Source organism: Sceloporus occidentalis, unplaced genomic scaffold (genome assembly GCF_023333645.1).
Source record: "Sceloporus occidentalis isolate IW3139 unplaced genomic scaffold, rSceOcc1.0.p SCAF_70, whole genome shotgun sequence".
Taxonomy (NCBI): Eukaryota; Metazoa; Chordata; class Lepidosauria; order Squamata; family Phrynosomatidae; genus Sceloporus; species Sceloporus occidentalis.
In genome coordinates, this window is record NW_028317050.1 from 4110938 (window position 1) to 4133676 (window position 22739).

General features: G+C 44.8%; 1 protein-coding gene across 1 annotated transcript; it reads left to right on the forward strand.

The window, feature by feature from the left end:
• Nucleotides 1-999: 999 nt before the first annotated feature.
• LOC149286351 (urotensin-2 receptor-like) lies at nt 1000-20894 on the forward strand. Its single transcript, XM_089494254.1, has 3 exons — nt 1000-2003; nt 19331-19524; nt 20602-20894. The coding sequence occupies exons 1-3, from the start codon at nt 1000-1002 to the stop codon at nt 20892-20894; spliced, it is 1491 nt and encodes a 496-aa protein (XP_089350380.1).
• Nucleotides 20895-22739: the final 1845 nt, after the last annotated feature.

Sequence of the window (22739 nt, forward strand, 5' to 3'; positions counted from 1 at the left end):
AAGTGGGCAGACCTTCCCCAGCTGTCAGAGATCAGAGTTCCCTGCACCGCTGTGGAGAATTCTCTCAGACAGTCGGGGAAGGTCTGCGCGATGGACGCAGACAACCCCTGCTGCTAACAGCACCTCCTTCCGGCTGCAGCATAAGTTGCCTACGCGAATCGCGTAAACGTCTACCTGCTGCCCGGACAACACACCGGGAGTCAGAAGCACCGGTAAGTTTGGGGGGGGGTGTTAAGGGGGGGCATAAGGCATTTCTGTAGGCAGAGTGCTCTATGATATGCCTTTTCACCCCCTTAATGCCACTCTGCCTCTAGATATGAGTTTTAACCCCCTTTATGTCACTCTGCCTCCAGAAATGCCTTTTAACCCTCTATACGCCACTCTGCCTCCTGAAATGCCTTATACCTCCCTATATGCCACTGTGCCCCATAATATGCCTTTTAACCCACTAAATACCACAGTGGCATATATGGGTCAAAAGGCATTTCTGGGGCAGAGTGGCAAGCCTAGGGGCAGATGTGCATAACTGGGGGGCAGGTTGGAAAATAAAAGGAAATAAATACAAACAAATATTTTACATAGTTTACATGAATAAACATTTACTAGTAAAACTTTTTTCCTATAGGGTTGTCTTATATTCAGGCTTTTTCTTTTTTTCCTAAATTAATATTCAGATTTTGGGGGGTCATCTTATAATCAGGGTCGTCTTATAATCAAGCAAATACGGTAATAGGGACATGAATTCTCACAATAATTGTATTGACTTATTTTTTTGCATTTTTTTTAATGTGAAGAATACCTGGAAAAACCCTAAATACAATACTGTTGCTTGTATATTTCAGGTGAAGAAGAGTGTTGTTACCAAGCTGAAAAATGGTGATTCCTGAATATTTTCATATATTGTGAAGCAGCATTTGTCCAATTACTATTGAAATGATCCAGGTTATTCCAACATTATTGATTGGAAAATACATGACAACACAAAAGTATTAACAAAACATGGATATAGCACAGAAAACTTACTTGGAACATTACTTCAGGAATGTCTCCAGCAATACATCTAACCAGGAAACCTCATATGGCTCAATCGATAATCTCATTGCAACATCAGTTATTGGCATATTATTGTCTTTAATGTGTATTGCTGGTGTAATAGGAAACCTCTATATATTAGTGGTAATGTGCAAGTCCTTGAATACGATCACGTCAATGTATATCCACATAGTAAACTTGGCATTGGCTGATCTGTTGTACCTGTCAACCATTCCATTTATTGTGCATAATAGTTTTGTAAAGGACTGGTACTTTGGAGAAATTGGCTGCCAACTTGTTTTAAGCCTAGATCTTTTGACAATGCACTCCAGCATCTTCAGCTTAACTGTTATGAGCACAGAGAGATATATGGCTGTGACAAAACCTCTTGACACTGTTAGAAGATCAAGGGCATACCGCAAAAGTCTTGCTTGTGCAATTTGGGTTCTTTCCATTATTTTAACAGTTCCAATGATGCTAATGATTCATCAAGAACAAAGGGCATTGGAGAATGGGAGTATCAGGAAGCTATGCACTCCCATTTGGAGTGATGAACAATACAAAGTTTACCTCACTGTGTTGTTTAGTACCAGCATCTTAGCCCCAGGACTCATCATTGGTTATTTATACATCAGAATGGCTAGAGCCTATTGGCTATCCCAAACAAAAACCTTTCTTAATAAGGAACTTCAACGCTCCCCAAAACAAAGAGTCATACTGATGATCCTAATTATTGTGCTTGCATTTTGGGCTTGCTTTCTTCCTTTCTGGATCTGGCAGCTGATACCTCTCTATAGTAATGATGACTTTAGGTTTTCTGCACAAACAGAGATTTATATTAACCATCTTGTCACTTGTCTGGCCTATAGCAACAGCTGCATCAATCCCTTCCTCTATACACTACTAACCCGGAACTACAAGGACTACCTTCGGAACAGGCAGAGGGGAGGACATGGGTCTATAGATCTGAAGTATGGAGTTGCATCACCTGTAAACCCTACAAGTGCATTGTCAAATGGAAACCAGCACTGCATGAAGGCCATTGTGATTAGAAATGCAAAAGATGCAAGTATTATCATTAGATAATGCTTTCTTGTTTTTCCAAATGACTGCTGATAGATAGCAAAGCACTTCATTTGGTCTGTTCATTTTTGTGACAAAGACATAATTTAGTTGTGAAGTTTATGGGCATGGAATTACCTATCTGTGTTTTGTGTGAAGTGAGTGGTGCTAAATGAAAGTACATCTAACCAATACACGGGGCCCTTCCTAAACCAAATGACACCCAGGCAATACTTTTTGTGCCCCCTGTCAGGCACCACCAGGATTCAAACCTGCAACCCTGTGGATTCTGGGTTTATCACCTATCCACTACTCCACCAGGTGAATCTTGGACTGCAGTGTCCTTCTACCTCTCCTTGGACCATGCTGTTCCCTAATGCTCTTGAAACACCTGCCCCTCGTTTGATCAATTAAGGCTTAATATAAACCAGGCATCAGCTTAGCCTCATTGCTAGAGCATTGTGTTCCTGGCCCTGTATACTGAGCTACTGCTTTGCTGCATTTGATCAGTCTCCTGTGTATGACTCTTGGCTACGTCAACGATCCAGTTTTGTGTACCAGACCCCGGCGTGTTCCAGACGTACCTACCTGTCCAGCTGCTTCCAAGCCTTGTGTCCTGCCTGAGGGCTTCCTAGCCGTCTGCCCTGCCAGTGGGCTTCCTAGCCGTCTGCCCTGCCAGTGGGCTTCCTAGCCGTCTGCCCTGCCAGTGGGCTTCCTAGCCGTCTGCCCTGCCAGTGGGCTTCCTAGCCGTCTGCCCTGCCATTGGGCTTCCTAGCCGTCTGCCCTGCCCGTGGGCTTCCAGTTTCCTGCCTGTTTTTCTCCTACTCTCTGAACACCTAAAGATGGCGCCTAAAAGAAAATCTAAAGCTAAAGTAGCGCACAGCCCTGAACTGGACACATCAGCTGGCCTACATCCATGTTCTGAACCTGCCCCTGCATTGAGACTCCTACCTGATCCGGCACCGAGTGCCCTGACACCCCCTCATTGTTCTCGTTTTAGATAACATTATTAAACAATTATTGGGGGTCTACAAAATGTAATATATAAAATAAGTTTGTGCTTTGCATTGTTGTTTTTATATCTAAACAAGATTAAAGCTTTGAGGGATGCAGAACACTGTGATACAATCATACCCAGCAATAGTTCATGGAGCCTAGAAAATGAGGACAAATATTTTGGTCCCAATAGGGAGATTTTGTTCAGTGCCTACTACTACTTTTGACCAGTGTGCTTAGGAAGAAGGCATCACAGATGAGCACCCCCATGATTCAGGCACCCCAGACAGCTGCCTTGTGACTATCCTTGTATATATACAGATAATAAACCCGAATACAATATCTAAATTAAATCAGGGATAAAGCATTGCTATGTAGAGGTCATGCTTACTTTTATGAAAGGGTGTACATTTAGTCTAAATTTCACATAAAATTACACATTTTTATGTTCGTGGCCTACAATTTGTGACTTAAATTCCTTATAGAAAGGAATGTTCAGTCAGTGTTTTAATAACAGCATGATGAGTATGATGTACTCTAAACTACAAGATACAGTTCCCTACAAGAGCAGTGCTTTACAGATGGTTAAGCATGAAACTGAAATAGACATTGAATATATAAATTATGCTACTGAGGCAGGACACAAAAAATACACATTAAGCAGCTCAATTGATGTGTACTTTGGTTTTTCCATCTGTAATTGTAGGAAAAATATTTGTGTGGTCATCAATAAGTACTAGAGGCTTCAGTATCTGTGTATATGTGTTTACAGGACATAATTAGCAGTAGCGTGCATAATATAGCCTGGAGCTGAATACAATTCAGACATTAAGCTTTTTTGCATTTTTTTGTGTATAATCATCACATACAATGTATTGTAGACATAAAATAATAATTGAGACAAAAATGCAACATATTTTTGTATTTTGATGCTTATGTACTAGACCTCTTAATATGCTGGCATGTTTTTACTCTCAAATTAAATATCACATTTAGAAACATAGATACCTTCTTAGTGTTTTTCTTTTTTCAGATAACACATGACGTGTGTGAAAAATCAATAATAAAAGTCTACTTGTACAGTGAATGTCTAGAAGCTTCACCAAGGCAAATATTAAACCTTTTCCCTAGATTAGCTGCATATATTAACATATCCCTTGTTGTACATATCCAGAATCACGTCACTTCTCACAAGACCACAAAATATAAAGAGGAACAGAAGCAAGTTAGAAAGTAGACACAAGATGATTGCAATACTGAAAAAATAAATATGTAGTAACAAGCCAAACATTTTGTTCAAGCTAAATTCCATCAATATTGGGCTTAACAGCATAAAAAAAACCCAAAAGGGACTAGAGATCACACCACAATTATACAAGAAAAATTAAAAACCTAAACAATAGATATGTGCAAATTTTCCCGAAAAAATTCCGGCTAATTTTTCGTATTACATTCCCTGTACATTTGGTTCAGTCCAAAATCCAAATCAGACCAAAATTCAGCAACAAAATGTGTTGTCCAGAGCCCACATTCACACTCACTCGCTCACACCCTCATTCTTGTTCACCCTTAGATCAGGTTTACCCTTTGCTTGGTTTAAACCATCATATCGCAAACATTGGCGGTTCTTGTTGATTTTGCTCATTAACATATTTTTGGTACAAAAGTCAAAAATGTTTCCCTATCTTCTCTGCCGACCACTTCTGCATCTGGTGATTGGAGAATCGGGGAGCGAGGACGTCACCGGAAGCACCAAAATTTTGCCCTAAGGCAGGGCTCAACAAATCCCAGGTCGCCATGGCGAAAGAGAATTTTGTCCTGGTGCCCAGGTGTTTGTCAGCCTCTTACAGCCACAAAAAATTGTCTGGGCAGACCAGCACAGCCACTCCGAGCCCGCCCCCGAGCCTGTGATCACTCCCACGGAGTGATCCTGTAGGCTGAAAAACGGTTGCAGGAAAACCAGCAATCGTGTTTTCAGCTGCCACAGGCAGCTTCAGGGAAGGGGGTTGTGTGTTGATTGGGTCCCCACACAAGTGTGGGGACCTGACCCAACACCCCCAGCTGCCTGATCGCTCCATGAGAGCAACAGTGCAGCGTTAACCCCTTCAATGCCACGATCTGCTTCCAGGCAGACCAGCAACAGCAAAAATGAGCCCCCACAAGCCCTTTGATGACTTCTGTAGGCATGGAAGCCTACAGCAGTCATCAATGAGACCCCCCCCTGCAATGGCTGGTCTATAGACCAGCAATTGCATCCCAGCTGCCAGAGGCAGCTTCAGGGACAGGGGAGAGGGTTCTTCGGTCTCCACATGAGTGTGGAGACCAGCCCCAACCCTCCCCTGCTGCCCGATCGTTCCATGAGAGCGACAGTGCAGCGTTAACCCCTTCAATGCCACAATTGTGTATGACACATTTGTAGTATTGCAGGGGTTAACATTTGTCCCCACAAGCTTGTGGGGACTAAATATCAGTCAATGCTGTGCTCCAATGGAACATCAGCATTAAAAGAGTTAAAAAACAAAACAAAAAATTAAAAAAAAACAGCACTGACCTGAAAGTCCAGGGTGCTTCCAGGTCAAACGCTGTGAGTTTAGTAAGTGGGCTGATGATGATCAGATCACTCCTGATCAACTGTTAGTTTTAAAAAAATCCTGGCTCCTAACTTTTTTAGCTGGCGCCTAGATTCACAACAAATTTGTCAAGCCCTGCCCTAAGGTGAACTTCAACCAAAATCATGACACTTTCAGGTTATGTCCACAGAGATGTGGACAAAGAGAGAAGAGCAAAGATAGTAAATAGAAGAGAGAACATGAAGAACAAGAAGATGCAGAAAGTGTAAGTAGAAGCGGAAGAGAAGGTAGGGAAACCTTTAGAAAGTGTGAGAGAGAACCAGAATTAGTGTGTGAGCGAGTGTAAGAGTGTAAGATATGTGAGTGAAAGGTCCTGCTAATTTTGGATGAAAATGTTTAGCTTTTTGCTTAGTTTTTGTTCACTTCCTGGGGGGGGTTGCAAAATTTGGTTAATTTGCAGTTCGTACTAATATGAATGCGGAAGTCTAGAAAACAATGAAAAACTATAAGAAGGGTCTTTCAGTTAAAGGGTCACATGCTTAGCAAGCCCTCAAAAAATCAGCTAAATTACTTACTTAAATGTGTTATCCAACAAAATGCCACACAGGTTGACTACATCTACACTTAGTTTATGCTGTTAATGATTTGCTTGGTGTGCTTGTTTTATGTTCTCTGTGACTACCCCCTTCCTTTTGTGTGGTAACATTCTAAACATAGTGTCTTTAGACAACAATACACTTTAATTGGCTTTGTGACGTGTTCCTCCACATTGCATCGGAAATGGGAATCATTGAGGGGCTGAAAGAAGGTATTTATTGTAGTGACTTACCCTAGTAGACTAATTACACTATAAAGGTTCTGCTGGCTCAGCACAGCACCCTTATACTTCAATAAAAAGTGCTGAACGCTTTTAAGATGCACCATGCTGGGGTGCCAACAATTGAGGATAAGGCGGCTGAGTTTGAAACCATATACACAGGTTATGGTTTAATTGCAAAAACGAAGAGGGAGAATTCCAATGTCCATATCAAGTGTGACCAAGACACTTGCTCAGAAGCTGGCAGCATAGGTTCAATAAAGAGGTCACAGTCCAAAATCCAGGGCACGGGCAAAAAGGAATCCAAAAGGGTAGCCAAGGGTCAAGACCAGTAATCCTAATAGAGAGTTCCAAATCGTCTTTAGAAGGGAGTAGGGAACAAACAGGAAACACATCTTAACTGGCAAGTATTCTGTGAAGGGGTTGCAACGTAATAGCCACGCTCCCACGCCACCAGGAATGTGTCAAGCGCGGCGCACGTTGAAATCGAGGCTGGGGATGTGGCCTATCCTGCGGATGGGCAATCGCTCCACAAGGAATCAAGACCCACTCGATGAGGTAGGTGGAAGTCCCCGATCCTGACATCACCTGACTATGTCAGTTTATTTTGATCTTTAATAATCAAAGTATTAATTTTCATTAAAATTCATTAGTGGCATTAATGATACTTTTTTGTGTGTGCATGGAATTAATAAACCAAATGGATTTTAAATAAAAAGTGTTATTTATTCTTTATATGTAGTTAAGTGTACTTTTGTAAGAGTGTGTTTTGTAATTAAACTTACTTATTTAGGGTGCTTTTATTAGACATAGGCAAATGGGCCAAAAAACTATTCAGACTAATTTTTTGGTTTGTTTATGGCCCATTCATTTTTGGGCAACAAATTTCATTACTTTGCCATTTGGTTTGGCTGAAAATTGGGGGCATTTTTGATTTGGGAACAAAATTCAGTGTCCACATTCACTCTCATTGTTTTCCTACCTTCTCTGACGACAACTTTCGCTTCTGACGACCATTTCTGCTTCCTCATCATCTTCCGTATCTTCATCTTCTTTAATCTCCCTTCTCTATTCTATCTTCAAACTTCAAACTTCGATCCTTAATCTGCTCTCTTCTTCAATGATTATTTCTGTTTTACAGACTATTGAGGAAGTTTATCGAGAAAGAGGTTCTACTACAGCTGTCTAGAGTAAAACCAAATATGTTGATGGACCTTATGGGATATGCCCAAAGTCATTAAAAGAGCTTAGTGGTGTACTAGCAAAACCGTTAAAAGATTTATTTAACCAATCGTTGTAGGGAGGACATCTAAAATCACATGGGTTTCAAGATCAAAAACAACATGGGTTTACTTCAGGAAGATCATGGCAGACTAATCTTACGGTAAATCAATATTTACTGAGATTTTTCAAGTGAGAAATGGGATACAGAAAAGAAAAAACTAGGGGGGGGGTAGAACAGTACACATCAAGTCCATGTAAACAATACATCCCTCAGTATAAATGGCAATAAGCAGTAGTAACCCACAAGGCTATAGTAACAATGAACAATACATATGCATAGTATAGGGCACCACCTGTGTCAGGAGCATGGGGGAGAGAGGGTAGGGAATGGGAGAGCGGGGGGGGGGGAGGAGAAAAAAAAAAAGCAATTAACCTAATAATAAGAAAAAGGGGAGGGGTGGGTCCACTCCAGCTGGTCTTCAGGTACTGTCAGAACGCCGGGACCGTGAAGTAGAAAGGGACTCACTCCAATAAAACCAGGTCGACAAGTGCCGCTCAATTCTATCAGTAGCTGAGTGCATCAGCTCTTCAAGTATGCGTGTACGTTACACCCGTTGGACCCATTCGTCCAGGGTCGGGGGCTCCGGATCGCCCCAATGTAGGGGGATCAACGCCTTGGCAGCAGTCACCAGATGACGCGTCACAGACGATTTGTACCATGCGTATGAGAAGGTCATATGTTGCAACAAGAAAAACTCAGGCGTCAGGGGGATAGGCTTATCAGTAAAGTTCAGGGCAGACTAATCTTATTGTATTTTTTTCATTGGGTGACTAAAATAATTGATCAAGGTGGTGCAGTTGACATTCCATGTCTAGATTTCAGTAAGGCTTTGTCAAACATAGAAGTTAATAAACTGCAATCTCTGAGTTTAGATCTCAATATTGTTGAATATATGATGAGGCAGTGGCTTTTAGTCAATGGAATGTATTTGGAAAAAGGGCTTGTTACCAATGGAGTACCTCAGGAATCTGTACTTGGACCTATTCTTTTTAATATTTTCATTGTGACACTGCAGACTGTCTTGATGGTAAGGTAGTCTTTTTGCTGATGACACAAATATTTGCAACAGGGTTGATGTTCCTGGAGGGATAAGTCAAATGGCAAATGATTTAGGTGATTTGGTTCTTTTATGGCCCATTCATTTTCAGGCAACAAATTTCATTACAAGGCCAAAAATCTGGGGGCATTTTTGATTCGGGAACAAAATTTATTGCCAAGTGCCCGCATTCACTCTCTCATTCTAGTTCACTCTCACGCTCTCTAAATGTTACCCTACCCTCTCTGCCCACTATTTACGATATTATTTGATATTGTCCTAACCTCAAAATCTGAGAAAAGGAATTTAGGTAGATAGATAATGCAATAGAGCAGCAGAAATTGCTAGCAAAATCCTTGGTTGGATAAGGAGAGGTGTTAGCAGCAGAAAGAGGGAAGTTCTTATGCCGTTGTATGTGTGATGGTCTGGGGGTGGACTGTGGAAATTACTAGGAAACAAGTATCCCTAAGCCTTTTTTTCTTAATTGTCGTCTTAGTTAAGTTCTGGGAGAACTTTAACATGTATGCTGTAAGCAGCCTGTAGGTGGCATATGGGGCTATAATGGGGAGGGAAATGACATTCTGGCCAAAGTGGAAATAAAAAAGACCAAAGAATGACACTAAATGATAAAGACTTCTGCTTCTCATTATTCTACAGTTACTGCCTCTCATCCACTCATGTTTGAGACTGGTAACATATGGAGCAGTGGTAAGAGTATTGTGTACAGTACTCGAGACTGTATCTCCAGAAGGATATAACTATAAAGAGAGTTCAGAGAAGGGCTACTAAAATGGTTCATGGATTGCAGGATAAAAATTACCAGAAAGGTTAAAGGATCTTAACATACAGTATATAGCCTGGAAGAAAGATGTTACGGTGGGTGGGGGTGGAAATTTAAGTACTTAAAGAGAATCAACATCATAAAGAAAGATAATTTTTTTAAAAGAAGAAATACCACCACAGCTAGTAGTCTTAAGCTACTGTAGACGGGCAAAGGTTTAAAAATCATTTCAGGAAATATTACTGAAAGGGCAGTCGATGCATAGAATAGTCTTCCAATAAAAGTGGTAGAGGTTAACAAAGTGAAGGAGGTTAAAGATGCATAGGCTGGGCTAGATAAAGGGTAAAGCCAGGGACTAAGCAATGGATTCAGCAGTTGGGCAGACTAGATGGGCCAAATGGTTCTTATTTCCCATCACTTTCTGTGTTTCTATGAGTTTTGTGTGGAAGCAGGTGGCATGTGGATTTGGAAGGGGCTTTTTTTTATCGGAAATGGGCTTAAGCTTTCAAATGATGGGCTTGTGGTGGTAGCTTCTCAGGTAGCCTGGGGTGGTATGTGGTGTTATAGCCATTAGTGGGAAATTGTTATTAGGTGGCTCCTGACTGGTCATGGTTGCTGGAACCTTGGGTGAGGGTGGGGCATTACCATATGCCCTCCCATAGGTGACATTTATGGTTTGGCCCCGGTAGACCCTGGAAAGCTTTGGGGTGTTATGGTTTATAGGGTTTTATGTTTGTTAGGGTTTTGTGTCATTGTCGTGTTAATGCACCCTTATGTTTACATCTTGTGTGTCAATGGCTTTGTAACTAAACCAGCTGTAGCCTTTTCAACTCACATGTTGTTTTTGTGTGTTTATTTGGGTGGGTCATTGGGTGTGGCATAGCCCAGGAGTCAAGGATAAACCTGTCATAGTATATTCAAAACACCTTATGACTTACCATACCTTACATAGATTATACATTACATTTATCATATCATTATCATAAGCTTAGAAAGCGATCTAAGATCAAGCACCGTAAAAATGTTAAAACAGCCTTGGTCACGAAGGGTACAAAAAAAACCAACCAAACAACCTAGTCCTTAAGGGGTTAAAAAGACTGACACTTGTTAGCACAGAATGAAACTGGGTATTTACAGTTGTAGCCAAAAGTTTTAAGAATGACACAAATACTAATTTTCACAAAGTCTGCTGCCTCAGTTTCGATGATGGCAATTTGCACATACTCCAGAATGTTATGAAGAGTGTTCAGATGAATTGCAATCGATTGCAAAGTTCCTCTTTGCCATGAAAATTAACTTAATCCTCAAAAAACATTTCCACTCCATGCCAGCGCTGCCCCAAAAGAACCAGCTGATGATATGTCAGTGATTCTCTAGTTAACACAGGTGAGGGTGTTGACAAGAAAACGTCTGGAGATCACTCTGTTATGCTGACTGAAACATGTGCTGTCATCATTGCTTTGCACAAAAAGAGTTTCACATGCACCTAAATCAACCATTTATCAGATCATCAAGGAGAGGGGGGACTCACTCACAGCAAAGCACAGCAGTAAAGAATGGTACCAACACAAACTTCAAGAGCAACTTCTTCCAAAAATCCAAGAACAGTTTAGTGACGAACAAAGCCTTTTCCAGCATGATGGAGCACCTTGCATAAAGCAAAAGTGATAACTAAGTGGCTCAAGGAACAAAACATTTACATTTTGGGATTGCAGAGGTCTTGAAAAAGAAGGGTAAACACTGCAAATATTTACTCTTTGAATAAACTTAATGTAATTCTCAATAAAAGCCTTTGACACTTACGAAATGCTTGTAATTATACTTCAGTGTACCATAGTAACCTCTGACAAAAATATCTGAGAACACTGAAGCAACAAATTTTGTGAAGAACAATACTTGTATCATTCTCAAAACTTTTGGTGACAACTGTATATAACCTTTCTTTGTGACATTCCTAATATTGGCATGAATATTTGCTATTAAAATGAGTATGGCTCATGGAAGATATTTTATTTCTCATGTGTTACATACATACTTAGTGGCAGTGACAAAATCCTTAATACCTTTGTCCAGGGCCGGATTAACGTAGGGGCTGATGGAGCTGCAGCTCCAGGCCCCTACCTGAAAATAGGCCCGATTGGGCCGGCCTGGTCCGTGGGCTGGCAGACCAACATTCAAAGCTATCGCCCGTCTTCAAAGTGGCAGCCCGGCCATGAAGTTCAAAAAGCAGCCGTCGTGCGGCTGTAAGACCGCCTACGCCGGCTGCTTTACGTTATTTAGGCAGCTGGCGGAGGCGGTGTTACAGCCCCACGACGGCTGCTTTGAACTTCATGGCGCGGCTGCCACTTTGAAGACGTGACGTTCAAGGGGGCGGGCTCACAGAAGGGTCGTCCCATCAGAGGAGAGCAGGAAAAAAGTTACAAAAATGTAAGTATTACAAAAAAAATAGTTAGGGGATCCATATTCAAGGATGGGGGGTGGCTGGGTTTTGGCATTACAAAATCAATATAAACAGGGGGTGCGTGTGGCTGAGGGTAATACACATGGCAGTGGGGGCATCACATTAAACAATACAAAAGGGAAGGGGGTTGGCTGGGGCATCACATAAATCAATACACAAGGGTGTGGGGGCATTAATGCACACAGAGGGGATAAACACAAGGTTGTGGGGGGGCAGTTAATGACAAAGCAGTGTAGAAAATAAATTGTTTATGCTTCAGTGTGGCAGAGCCTGTCCTGATGTGTGTGTGTGTTTGGGTGTCGGTGTGGCAGAGCCTGTCCTGGTGTGAGTGTTTGGATGTCGGTGTGGCAGAGCCTGTCCTGGTGTGTGTGTTTGGGTATCAGTGGGGCAGAGCCTGTTGTGGTGTGTGTGTTTGGGTGTCGGTGTGGCAGAACCTGTCCTAATGTGTGTGTGTTTGGGCGTCAGTGTGGCAGAGCCTGTCCTAGTGTGTGCGTGTTTTGGTGTCGTTGTAGCAGAGCCTGTCTTGTATGTGTGTGTTTGGGTGTCGGTGTGAGAGCCTGTCTTGGTGTGTTTGGGTGTCAGTGGGGCAGAGCCTGTTGTGGTGTGTGTGTTTGGGTGTCGGTGTGGCAGAGCCTGTCCTAATGTGTGTGTGTTTGGGCGTCAGTGTGGCAGAGCCTGTCCTAGTGTGTGCGTGTTTTGGTGTCGGTGTGGCATAGCCTGTCTTGGTGTGTGTGTTTGGGTATCGGTGTGGCAGAGCCTGTCCTGGTGTGTGTTCCTGGGTGTCGTTGTAGCAGAGCCTGTCTTGTATGTGTGTGTTTTGGTGTCGGTGTGAAAGACCCTGTCTTGGTGTGTATGTTTGGGTGTCTTGTGGCAGAGCCTGTCCCGGTATGTGTGTTTGGGTGTCAGTGTGGCAAGTGTGTGAGTGTTTGGGTGTCGGCTTGGCAGAGCCCGTCCTGGTGTGTGTGTTTTTGGGTCGGTGTGGCAGAGACTGTCCTGGTGTGTGTGTTTGGGTGTCAGTGTGGGACAGCCTGTCCTGGTGTGTGTGTGTGTGTTTGGGTGTCAGTGTGGTAGAGCCTGTCCTGGTGTGTGTTTGGCTGTCGGTGTGGCAGAGACTGTCCTGGTGTGTGTGTTTGGGTGTCGGTGTGGTAGAGCCTGTCCTGGTGTGTGTGTTTGGGTGATGGTGTGGCAGAGCCTGTCTTGGTGTGTGTGTTTGGATGTCGATGTGGCAGAGCCTGTCCTGGTATGTGTGTCTTTGGGTGTCAGTGTGGCAGAGCCTGTCCTGGTGTGTGTTTGGCTGTCGGTGTGGCAGAGCCTATCCTGGTGTGTGTGTTTGGGTGTCGGTGTGGTAGAGCCTGTCCTGGTGTGTGTGTTCGGGTGATGGTGTGGCAGAGCCTGTCTTGGTGTGTGTGTTTGGGTGATTGTGTGGCAGAGCCTGTCCTGGTGTGTGTGTTTGGATGTTGATGTGGCAGAGCCTGTCCTGGTATGTCTGTGTTTGGGTGTCAGTGTGGCAGAGCCTGTCCTGGTATGTGTGTGTTTGGGTGTCGGTGTGGCAGAGCCTGTCCTGGTGTGTGTGTATGTGGGTGTCGGTGTGGCAGAGCCTGTCCTGGTGTGTGTGTGTTTGGGTGTCGGTGTGGCAGAGCCTCTCCTGGTGTGTGTGTTTGGGTGTCGATGTGGTATAGCTTGTTACATGCGCAAAAGGTGGGTTTTTTCTTCGCAGGACATCTTAGGCAAGTTACATAGTTATATAGGCTGAAAAAAGACATGCGTCCATCAAGGTCAGCCTTTCCTATGTCGGTTAATTTGTTGCTGTTGATCCAAAAGAAGGCAAAAAACCCCAGTTTGGCTCTTTCCAATTTTGCACTAACCAGGGAAAAAATTCATTCTTGACCCCAAAATGGCAGTCAGATTTCTCCTTGGATCAATAAACTGTTTCCCCATAATTAAAGATTATATCCCCAAATATTATGTTTTTCCAAGTATCCATCCAGTTGCTGTTTAGACGTCTGTACAGATAAAACTACCTCTGCAGGCAGAGAATTCCACATCCTTATTGTCCTTAATGTAAAAAACCCTTTCCTCTGCTTTAGACTAAATCTCCTTTCTTCCAGTCTAAACGCATGACCACGTGTCCTGTGCATAGTCCTGTTTATGAACAGATTTCCACACAATGGTTTGTATTGGCCCCGAATATATTTATATAATGTTATCATAAGTTGCTATAAGACATCTCGCATATGAATGCAGAGTGTTTTGCAAGGTCCAGAGCTGCCATATCTTTCTTTAGTAAAATCAAAGGAATGCTGAAACTTGACTGATTAGGCTCCCAACCTTGAAACCTCTTTACAAACCCGGCCCAGCCCTAACCCTCCCAAGTATTACACAAGACTTAATTGTGGGTAAGGGCGTTGGCCACAGCTTTATTAATTCATCATAAACATCCTGGCAGCTGCCACCACATTACCAGGTTCTCTTTCTGGGTACTGTCAGCCTCCACAAGCCTTCTCCAGGCACCGGATGCTCTAACAAAAAAAGTGGCTGGCCATGACTTCCTGCTGTGACCAAAAACAAAGAACACCACCAGCACGGAACAGAAGACACGTTGTTGAATCCATCTCCCTTCAACAGGATATGCTCTAAACTATTTACCCTGGCAAGGGCCAGCAGTCATGCCCCCCTTCCTCATTGTCCAGGGGGCCCTTTCACAGTTGCTGTATTTAACATTTGTTTAAATACACACCAGATCACATTGTTTAAAGTAGCTTCCTTGCTTACCTTTCATGCACACTATAGCATAAGAGAACCCCATCCAAGAGAGAAGCAAGATTGGGGCTTTTTGTAAGTATGTTAACCCCTTCATTACGAGAGATATTTTGCCATATGTGGGTTCAACCACTTTCTTGTGAATAGTTCATGGGTATAATACACACATGGGTATGTAAACTGTATGTTTTTTTTTCAAGGATAAATAGCACTTGCAGTTGCATTTAGCTTGGACACACAAGCGAATCCTGAGCTGGGGCGAATCTCGTAAGTGACATCTCTAAGTGAGGACAAGCACAGAAGGAGTTAAAAAGCAAGAAGGAGGGTAAAGTATAAATCCTTGTGATTCCATATAATATATTTATATATATTTTGCGCCTTACTGTCTGTTTTTGCCAGTTATTTGAGCTATCCCCATTGCCAAGATGTCCTCCATGTTTGACAATGCAGTCAGGTGTACATCTTGCTCAATGTATGCAATTCTTGATCAGCGCTTCGAGGGTGCATATTGCTGTGCGAGATGTGTGCGGGTTGCTCATTTGGAAGCACAAATCCTGAGTCTAGAGGAGCAACTGGCAACACTGAGATCTATTGACAACTTGGAGAGGAGTCTGCTGCTCACTGAGCAAGCTCTCTCGCGGGTAGAGGTGTGGGAGGATAGTGGGATGGAGGTACAGGACAGTCAGGCAGCTAGCTGGGTTACAGTTAGAAGGCGGGGTAGGGGGAAAAAGCGCCAGGGAGGCTAGTCCTGATCTAGCACACCCCAACAAGTTTGCCTGGTTGGCAGATGAGGGGGATGTTAGTTCAGTGTTAGCAGTACTGCAGCAAGTCACTGCCTCTGACCACCAGAGGGGTGTCTGCTCCAGTAAGGAGGGAAGGAGGAGCGCAGGGCAGGCCAGACAGGTGCTGGTAGTGGGGGACTCAATTATTAGGGGGACAGACAGGGCGATCTGTCACAAAGACCGGGATCGCCGAACAGTGTGTTGTCTGCCTGGCGCTCGAGTTCGGCACATCGCGGATCGGGTTGACAGATTACTGGGAGGGGCTGGAGAAGACCCAGCAGTCATGGTGCACATTGGCACCAATGACAAAGTAAGAGGTAGGGGGAGTGTCCTTAAAAATGATTTCAGGGACTTAGGTAGCAAGCTTAAGGCAAGGACCTCCAAGGTAGTATTTTCTGAAATATTACCTGTACCATGTGCAACACCAGAGAGGCAGCGTGAGATTAGGGAACTAAACAAGTGGCTCAGAAGCTGGTGTAGGAAGAAGGGGTGTGGGTTCATGGAGAACTGGGCCGACTTCTCTGTCGGATACAGGCTCTACAGTAGGGACGGGCTGCATCTCAATGGGGAGGGTACAACCCAAAAATCATATATAAAAACAAATCCTTCATATACTTATATATCCCCTCATTATTAACTTTGATTCATGGTTTTATTTATATATTCCCCATTGTTCATTTTTTACCATTATTTTTTATTTATTTTTTATTTATTTATTTTTTCATTTTGATTCTCATATTTATCTTTATTCTTATTCTCATCTTCATTTTAATTGATCACCCCAAAAGATTTTACTATCAGCCGAAATGTCCGGGATACACCCTCCCCTTTGAATAACAATGAGAAGCCTTGTCCCCTCACTCCAAACGAAGGGTAGAAAACCCTACTTCATTATACGGTGAACAGATCAAACCTCTCGACCCGGGTATAACATTTCTTTATTCATCCTCTATGCACCTTCGTCGGACACCCACCGGGAATTGCCGCTACACGCGAGCAGCATAATTCAGACGTCATGGAAGGAGGAGACAGGAACCTGAAACAGAGAGACGGACAAACAGACGCTAGACGGACGACGCCGGAGGAGAGAGACGCCCCGACGTCAGACGCACGGACGTCAGACATCCAAAATGGCGCCCGCCATACATCAATATAAACTCAGACGAAAAAGCAGGTCACTCCTGAGGAAGCTGAATCTTGGCGAAACGCGTCGAGAAGGACGGATAGAGCTCCCGTCCTCATACTTTGGACTTTTTGTGTATATATTATATTTTATTTGATTTAATTTTAAATTGTTTCTAGCGCGATATAGGTATTACCTATACACGCAGTGTATCTTACCGAGCTGGGCATTTGCCCAGAATACATTTCTATTTTATATGTTCATTGGTTGATCAGTTCATATACAAATCTCCACTTACAAGCACGTGACTGGGAAGAACTGAGGAAACCCAACTTCTATGCGCCAGACACATCAGTTGTAACTGTAAGTGTACATCTGTGCTGGGAAGCCAGAACCTTTTTGAGTTACCACACCATTGTGTTCTTTATGTTGTCATTTTTCTCCATATATACTCCACATACGGATTGTGGTGGGTTTATATACAAGGCCTGATCATCTCATTCAGATTGTGAGTGCATATACACCATTTTTTTTATTTAAAGACCAAGCTTAACATACTACACTATCATAGTTATTTTTCTGTTTATTTTTCAAATTGAAAAAACCGACCAAAAACACGAGCGCCCCCTAGTGGATCAAACCCGGAGAGTTCCCAGGAAACACCTTATAAAATCTTACCAGGTCATGGTATCAGAAACGGGACACAAAAGTGCTCCATGATCCAGCTAAACTGCACACAAATCTTCAATAAAATGTTCCAAACCATTTTTACATAACAAAATATTTTGTGTAAATTGCCCTCAGACAACCTGGCTCAAAGTTCCACTAAAATGTCTGCCTCTGCCCAGGGACAGGAGGTCTGGGGCAACTCCCCCTTGACCAACGTTCTGGCACATCCACCCAGGAGACTGTCAACATGATAAAGGAAGAGAGTTTATTTAAACGAAGAAACACTACCACAAGAGGGGCAAAGGTTTAAAAGTAAAATATTATTGTACTGAAAGGGTAGTTGATGCATGGAATAGCCAGAAGTGATAGATGTTAATACAGTGAAGGCAAGCATGGGATAGGCATAAGGCTAAGCTAGATATAAGACAAGGCCAGGGACTAAGTAATGTATTCAGGGGTTGGGCAGACTATATGGGCCGAATGGTTCTTATCTGCTGTCACTTTCTATGCTTCCATTTTTGGGTTATACATGATATAGAATTTAAAATATAAACATTTGTAAAAAACATTATAATAATAGGGCATCCTTAAAATCTGTGTTTAAAAATATGCCACTCAGCCCCCCTGATATGCCTTATACCCCTGTAATGGGTTTTTGAGTAGGCCCAAAAATTCCTCTCCCCAAAACTCCCAATAGCCCCTTTTTTTCCACCTCATGCCATGTGCTTTTCAATTCGCCATCTGCTGGTCACTCCATAAGAACTACAGGTGAGTCAATGACACATCAGCAATCACTGAAATCTAAAATCCCCAGAGGGGTTACACCCCCTATATGCCACTCTGCCTCCCAGATATGCCTTATACCCTCCTATATGCAACTCTGCCCCTTAATATGCCTTATGCCACTCTGCCTCCCTGATATGCCACTCTGTGACAAGATATGTCTTGTACCCCCCTTTATGCCACTCTGCCCCCTGATATGCCTTATATCCCTATATGCCACTCTGCCTCCCTGATATGTCACTCAGCCCCTCCCTGATATGTCATCAGCCCCCCAGAAATGCCTTATACTCAGTGCATTCCGAGACTTGTCCACCATGCTTCAGACTCCCTGGTGTCTAGTGGAGGCAGCCGGTGAACCGAGGTCCTCGCTGGAAAGAAGAAGCGGAGGAGGAAGCCAAAAGCTTCGACCCAAGTACCCACCAACAACCCTGGCTACTCTACCCCGGCGGGAGAGATGACTGTCCCCGCCGCCCAGTTCAAAGTCCCTGGCAGAGTAAGTGGCACAGTTCCCCTCACCAAACCCCTAGCTATGCCCGTAGAAGCCAGTGCCCCAGATTGTCCCCTGATTTCCTGAGTGTCCTGGGAGAAGCCTGGGTCACTGCCCCAGGTGTTCCCTCTGAAGTCCCTGGTGACCTGGTAGAGGCATAGGTCCCAGACATAGCGAGGACGCCAGAGGGGCTGCCGAATTCCCTGGGTCCTCTCATTAACCTGTCGCCAGCCCTGGTTCCTATCCCTGTTTTCTCCTCTTAATTATCCTCTGATTCCCTGAGTATCCCGGGAGAAGCGCAGGTCCGTGTTCCTTATGTATTCCGCTTGTCTGCCCGAGATTCCCGCAGACCCGCCTGGCCCTGTGTGCACCCCTGAGAATACCTGTGACCTGAGAGAGGTACCAGCTCCTGAACTAGTAAGGACGCCGAAGGGGCTGTGTACTTTCCTGGGTCCTTCTGGTGACCTAATATAGACACCGGGTCTAGTCCCCGTCCCAGAGTGTTCCTCTGACTTTCCCAGTGCCCAGGCAGAGGCACCTGTCCCAGAGAAGGAGATCAAGGGTCTGCTTAACCCTCCTGGTGGTCCAGTATTGGCACCTGTCCCTTTTCCTTTGGTTCCCCGAGTACCCTGCAGAGCTGTTTAGCTCACCCAGTGACCCCGTAAGGGCACCCGTTCCCGTCCCAGAGTGTCCCCTAGGTCCCTCCAATGTCCCAGTAAAAGCCCCTCTACGTGTTCCCCGAGTTCCCCCGGCCTGACCAGCAGGGCTCTCTTTCCCCGCAACCGCCCTGGCCTGGCAGCTGCCTCAGACCCAGGTCCCAAGCCCAAGACGAGGGAGCAAGAGTTCCCAAGTGCCCCTGTTACCTCGGTGAGGGGGATAAGTATGTGCCCCCGGCTGAGCTGGGATCATCCCAAAATTCATGGAGAACTGTTGACATTGTTTCTGGGCAACCAGTGCCCTGGCTCACCTTCTATGGATGCTTCTGACAAAGGGGGCCATGAACTAAAGCCTGCACCTTTGAACTTTGTCCACTCTGACAGCCTGCAGCAGACCTGTGTGGATCTGCCTGGTCTGCCGGACCGTTGGTCAAGGGGGAGATCTGTGACAGGGCCAGGCTAGCTGGCTCATATGTTCAGGTGAAGTTTAGCCGGGTCATGGAGCGCTTTTGTGTCCAGTTCGTGATACGTGATCCGGTAATATTTTATATTGTGTTTTATTGTATAACCGGCCCAGAGACTGAATGTGGCTGCAGCTCCAGCTCTTCAAAGAGACAATCAGGTAACCTGGCTGCAGCTCTTAATCAGCCAGCACAGCCCTCTGCCCAGACGGCACCCGCACTACAGGGGGGATAACACAGGTGGGGGAAAACCATTGTATCCCTTAATCCCCTCACCTGATACATCGCCTGGGTACTGTAGGCATTTGTGATGGGATGTGGGATTGAGGGTTGGGTTCGGTGCAGATTGAATTGAGGTTATATATAAATTCTGTGTGTTTGAAATAAAGGAGTTCTTGTTTTACTACGAATGGTAGTCTGACTGATCCTTGGATAGCAGGAGCTATCTGTATGAGGGGCCGACTGGTGATTCCTCAGCCCTCAAACAGGGGTACCCAGCCTTGGGTACGGTGACCCTGTAACAGGAGACAATGGTCTCCCCAGGCCAAGTTCCGCCATCAGGAGTTAAAGGGCCATGCAAGTGTATATTAACAAGAGTTAACTTCTGCCGTCGAACCTACGGATTTACGCTCCCGTTATCTACGCAACATCGCAGGGGTTGACGGGAGCGGAAATCCGTAGGTTTGCTGCCAGGAGTTGAAGGGCCATAAGAACGACCTTATTGGTCGCCGGCAGGGGCCTCCTCTAGCATCAACCAATTGGTTGTGCCAGAGAAGGCCCCTGCAGGCGACCAATAGAGTTTCACGTCCTTGGGACCCGTTGGCGGGGATCTGCTCGCAGATCACGGGGACCCTCTCCGGTCCCGTGCTCGGCGAGCGGACTTCCGCTCGCGGTGCACGCGCACCCAAGAAACCTTCACGTTCTCTCCGCGTCGACGGCAGGCAGACCAACCGCCGGCATGGGAGACGGAAGGTTGGTCCCGGGAACTCCTCGACGGGCAACTCAAAGGTTGCCCGTCAATGCAGGAGTTCCCGGAAGGGTTCCCTTACCTGCCGTCCGGTCTCCGGTCTGTCCACTGGGGGCGCACCCCCTGGTGCCGTGGACATGATGGACATCTGGAAGCGTGGTCTTGATGCAGCTTGGAGGCGGGGCTTTCTGTTTGGCGCCAGGTTTAAAAACCCTTGCTGTGCTTTCACAGGGACCCTGTTGTAATGTCGCGTCTGTATCACTAGAGGTACTCACCGCAGGAGTTATTCTGCCCTAACAGCGGTAATCCAGGATTTAGATGATCCTCACAGTGAGACAGCCTCCGTGAACACAGGTAGCAGGTAAGTACTGAGTATGAAAAACAGGTACACAGGAGCAGGTAGTCAGACAATCCGGGTCGGTACACAGGAAGCACGGGCAAAAGCACAAAATCCCTAGGCAAATGGGAGGTCAGGCAGGCAAGGGTCAAAAACAGGAATCAGCAGTAATCTCAGGTACACAGGTTAAAGACCACAACAGGCGCCAAACAGAAAGCCCCGCCTCCATGCTGTGTCAATACCATGCCTCTAGACGTCTATCATGTCTCGACACCAGCCAGAGGATTAGCTGCGCCCCCAGAGGACACACCGGAGACCGAACTCCTGCAACCTTTGATTTGCCCGTCGAGGAGTTCCCGGGACCGACCTTCTCTTCTCGGCTGTTGGTCTGCCGGCCGCCAGCACGGAGAGAACGTGAAGGTTTCTCGGGTGCCCGTGCACCGCGAGTGGAAGTCCGCTCGCCAACCACAGAACCAGAAAGAGAAGTATTGGGTCCCCGTGATCCGCAAGCAAACCCCCGCCAACGGGTCCCAAGGACGTGACATAGAGTCCCTCACACGGCCCTTTGACTCCTGACAGCGAACCTATGGATTTCTGCTCCCGTTAACCCCTGCAATGCTGCGTAGATAAGGTAGGCTAGATGGGGAAGGGACCAGGGAGATTAGTAAACGAAGACTAAGAAGAATATGAAGATTCTTGTTGTGTGTCTTCGTCTTCGTATACGCCATGTTTGTAAGTTCGGTATTCGGGCTGAACAACGAAAACGTACCCTTCGTGTTCATTTTCATGTTTGCCAGAATACGAATGCACAAGTCTAGTCAAAGCCATAAGCGCTATGTTTGGAGAGGGGTCAACAAGTCCTTTAGTAAAAAAGAATGCCATCCCTGCAGTAAAGCATGGTGGTGGCTCACTGATGTTTTGGGTGTGTGGGAGCTCTAAAGGGACAGGGAATTTGTGAAAATTGATGGCAAGATGTTATCAGAAAATACTGGCAGACAATTTGCGTTCTTCTGCACAACAGTTATGCATGGAGCTTTGTTTGGACTTGGACTCCAGCATGACAATGACCCTAAGTATAAGGCCAAGTTGACCCTCCAGTGGTAACAGCAAAAAAAGTTGAAGGTTCTGGAGTGACATTCACAATCTCCTGGCCTTAATATCATCGAGCCACTCTGGGGAGATCTCAAACATGCAGTTCATGCAAGACGACCAAAGACTTTGCATGACCTGGAGGCATTTTGCCATGACAAATGGGCAGCTATACCACCTGCAAAAATTTGGGGCCTCAACTATTACAAAAGACTGCATCTGTCATTGATGCCAAAGGGGGGAATACACAGTATTAAGAACTAAAGGTATGCAGACTTTAGAACAGGGGTTGTTGTGGTTGTGGCCTGATTCTAACTTTAAATTATTTAATTAAGGTAATCAGGGAACCTTAATAACAACAATAAAATTTATTTAATCTATATACACTCTGTATCTTGATATACAAATGGTATATAATATGAGGTATTCCAGTCGATCATATGGTGAGAAATACTTAAATACTGTGGTGAATGGTAATTATACTTTAATGATCAGCAGAATTAAAATCACACACCAGTCTTAACAGATTGCAATAACATAACAATAATACTTAGCTTCGGTAGATGGTCAGCTTACAGAGATGAT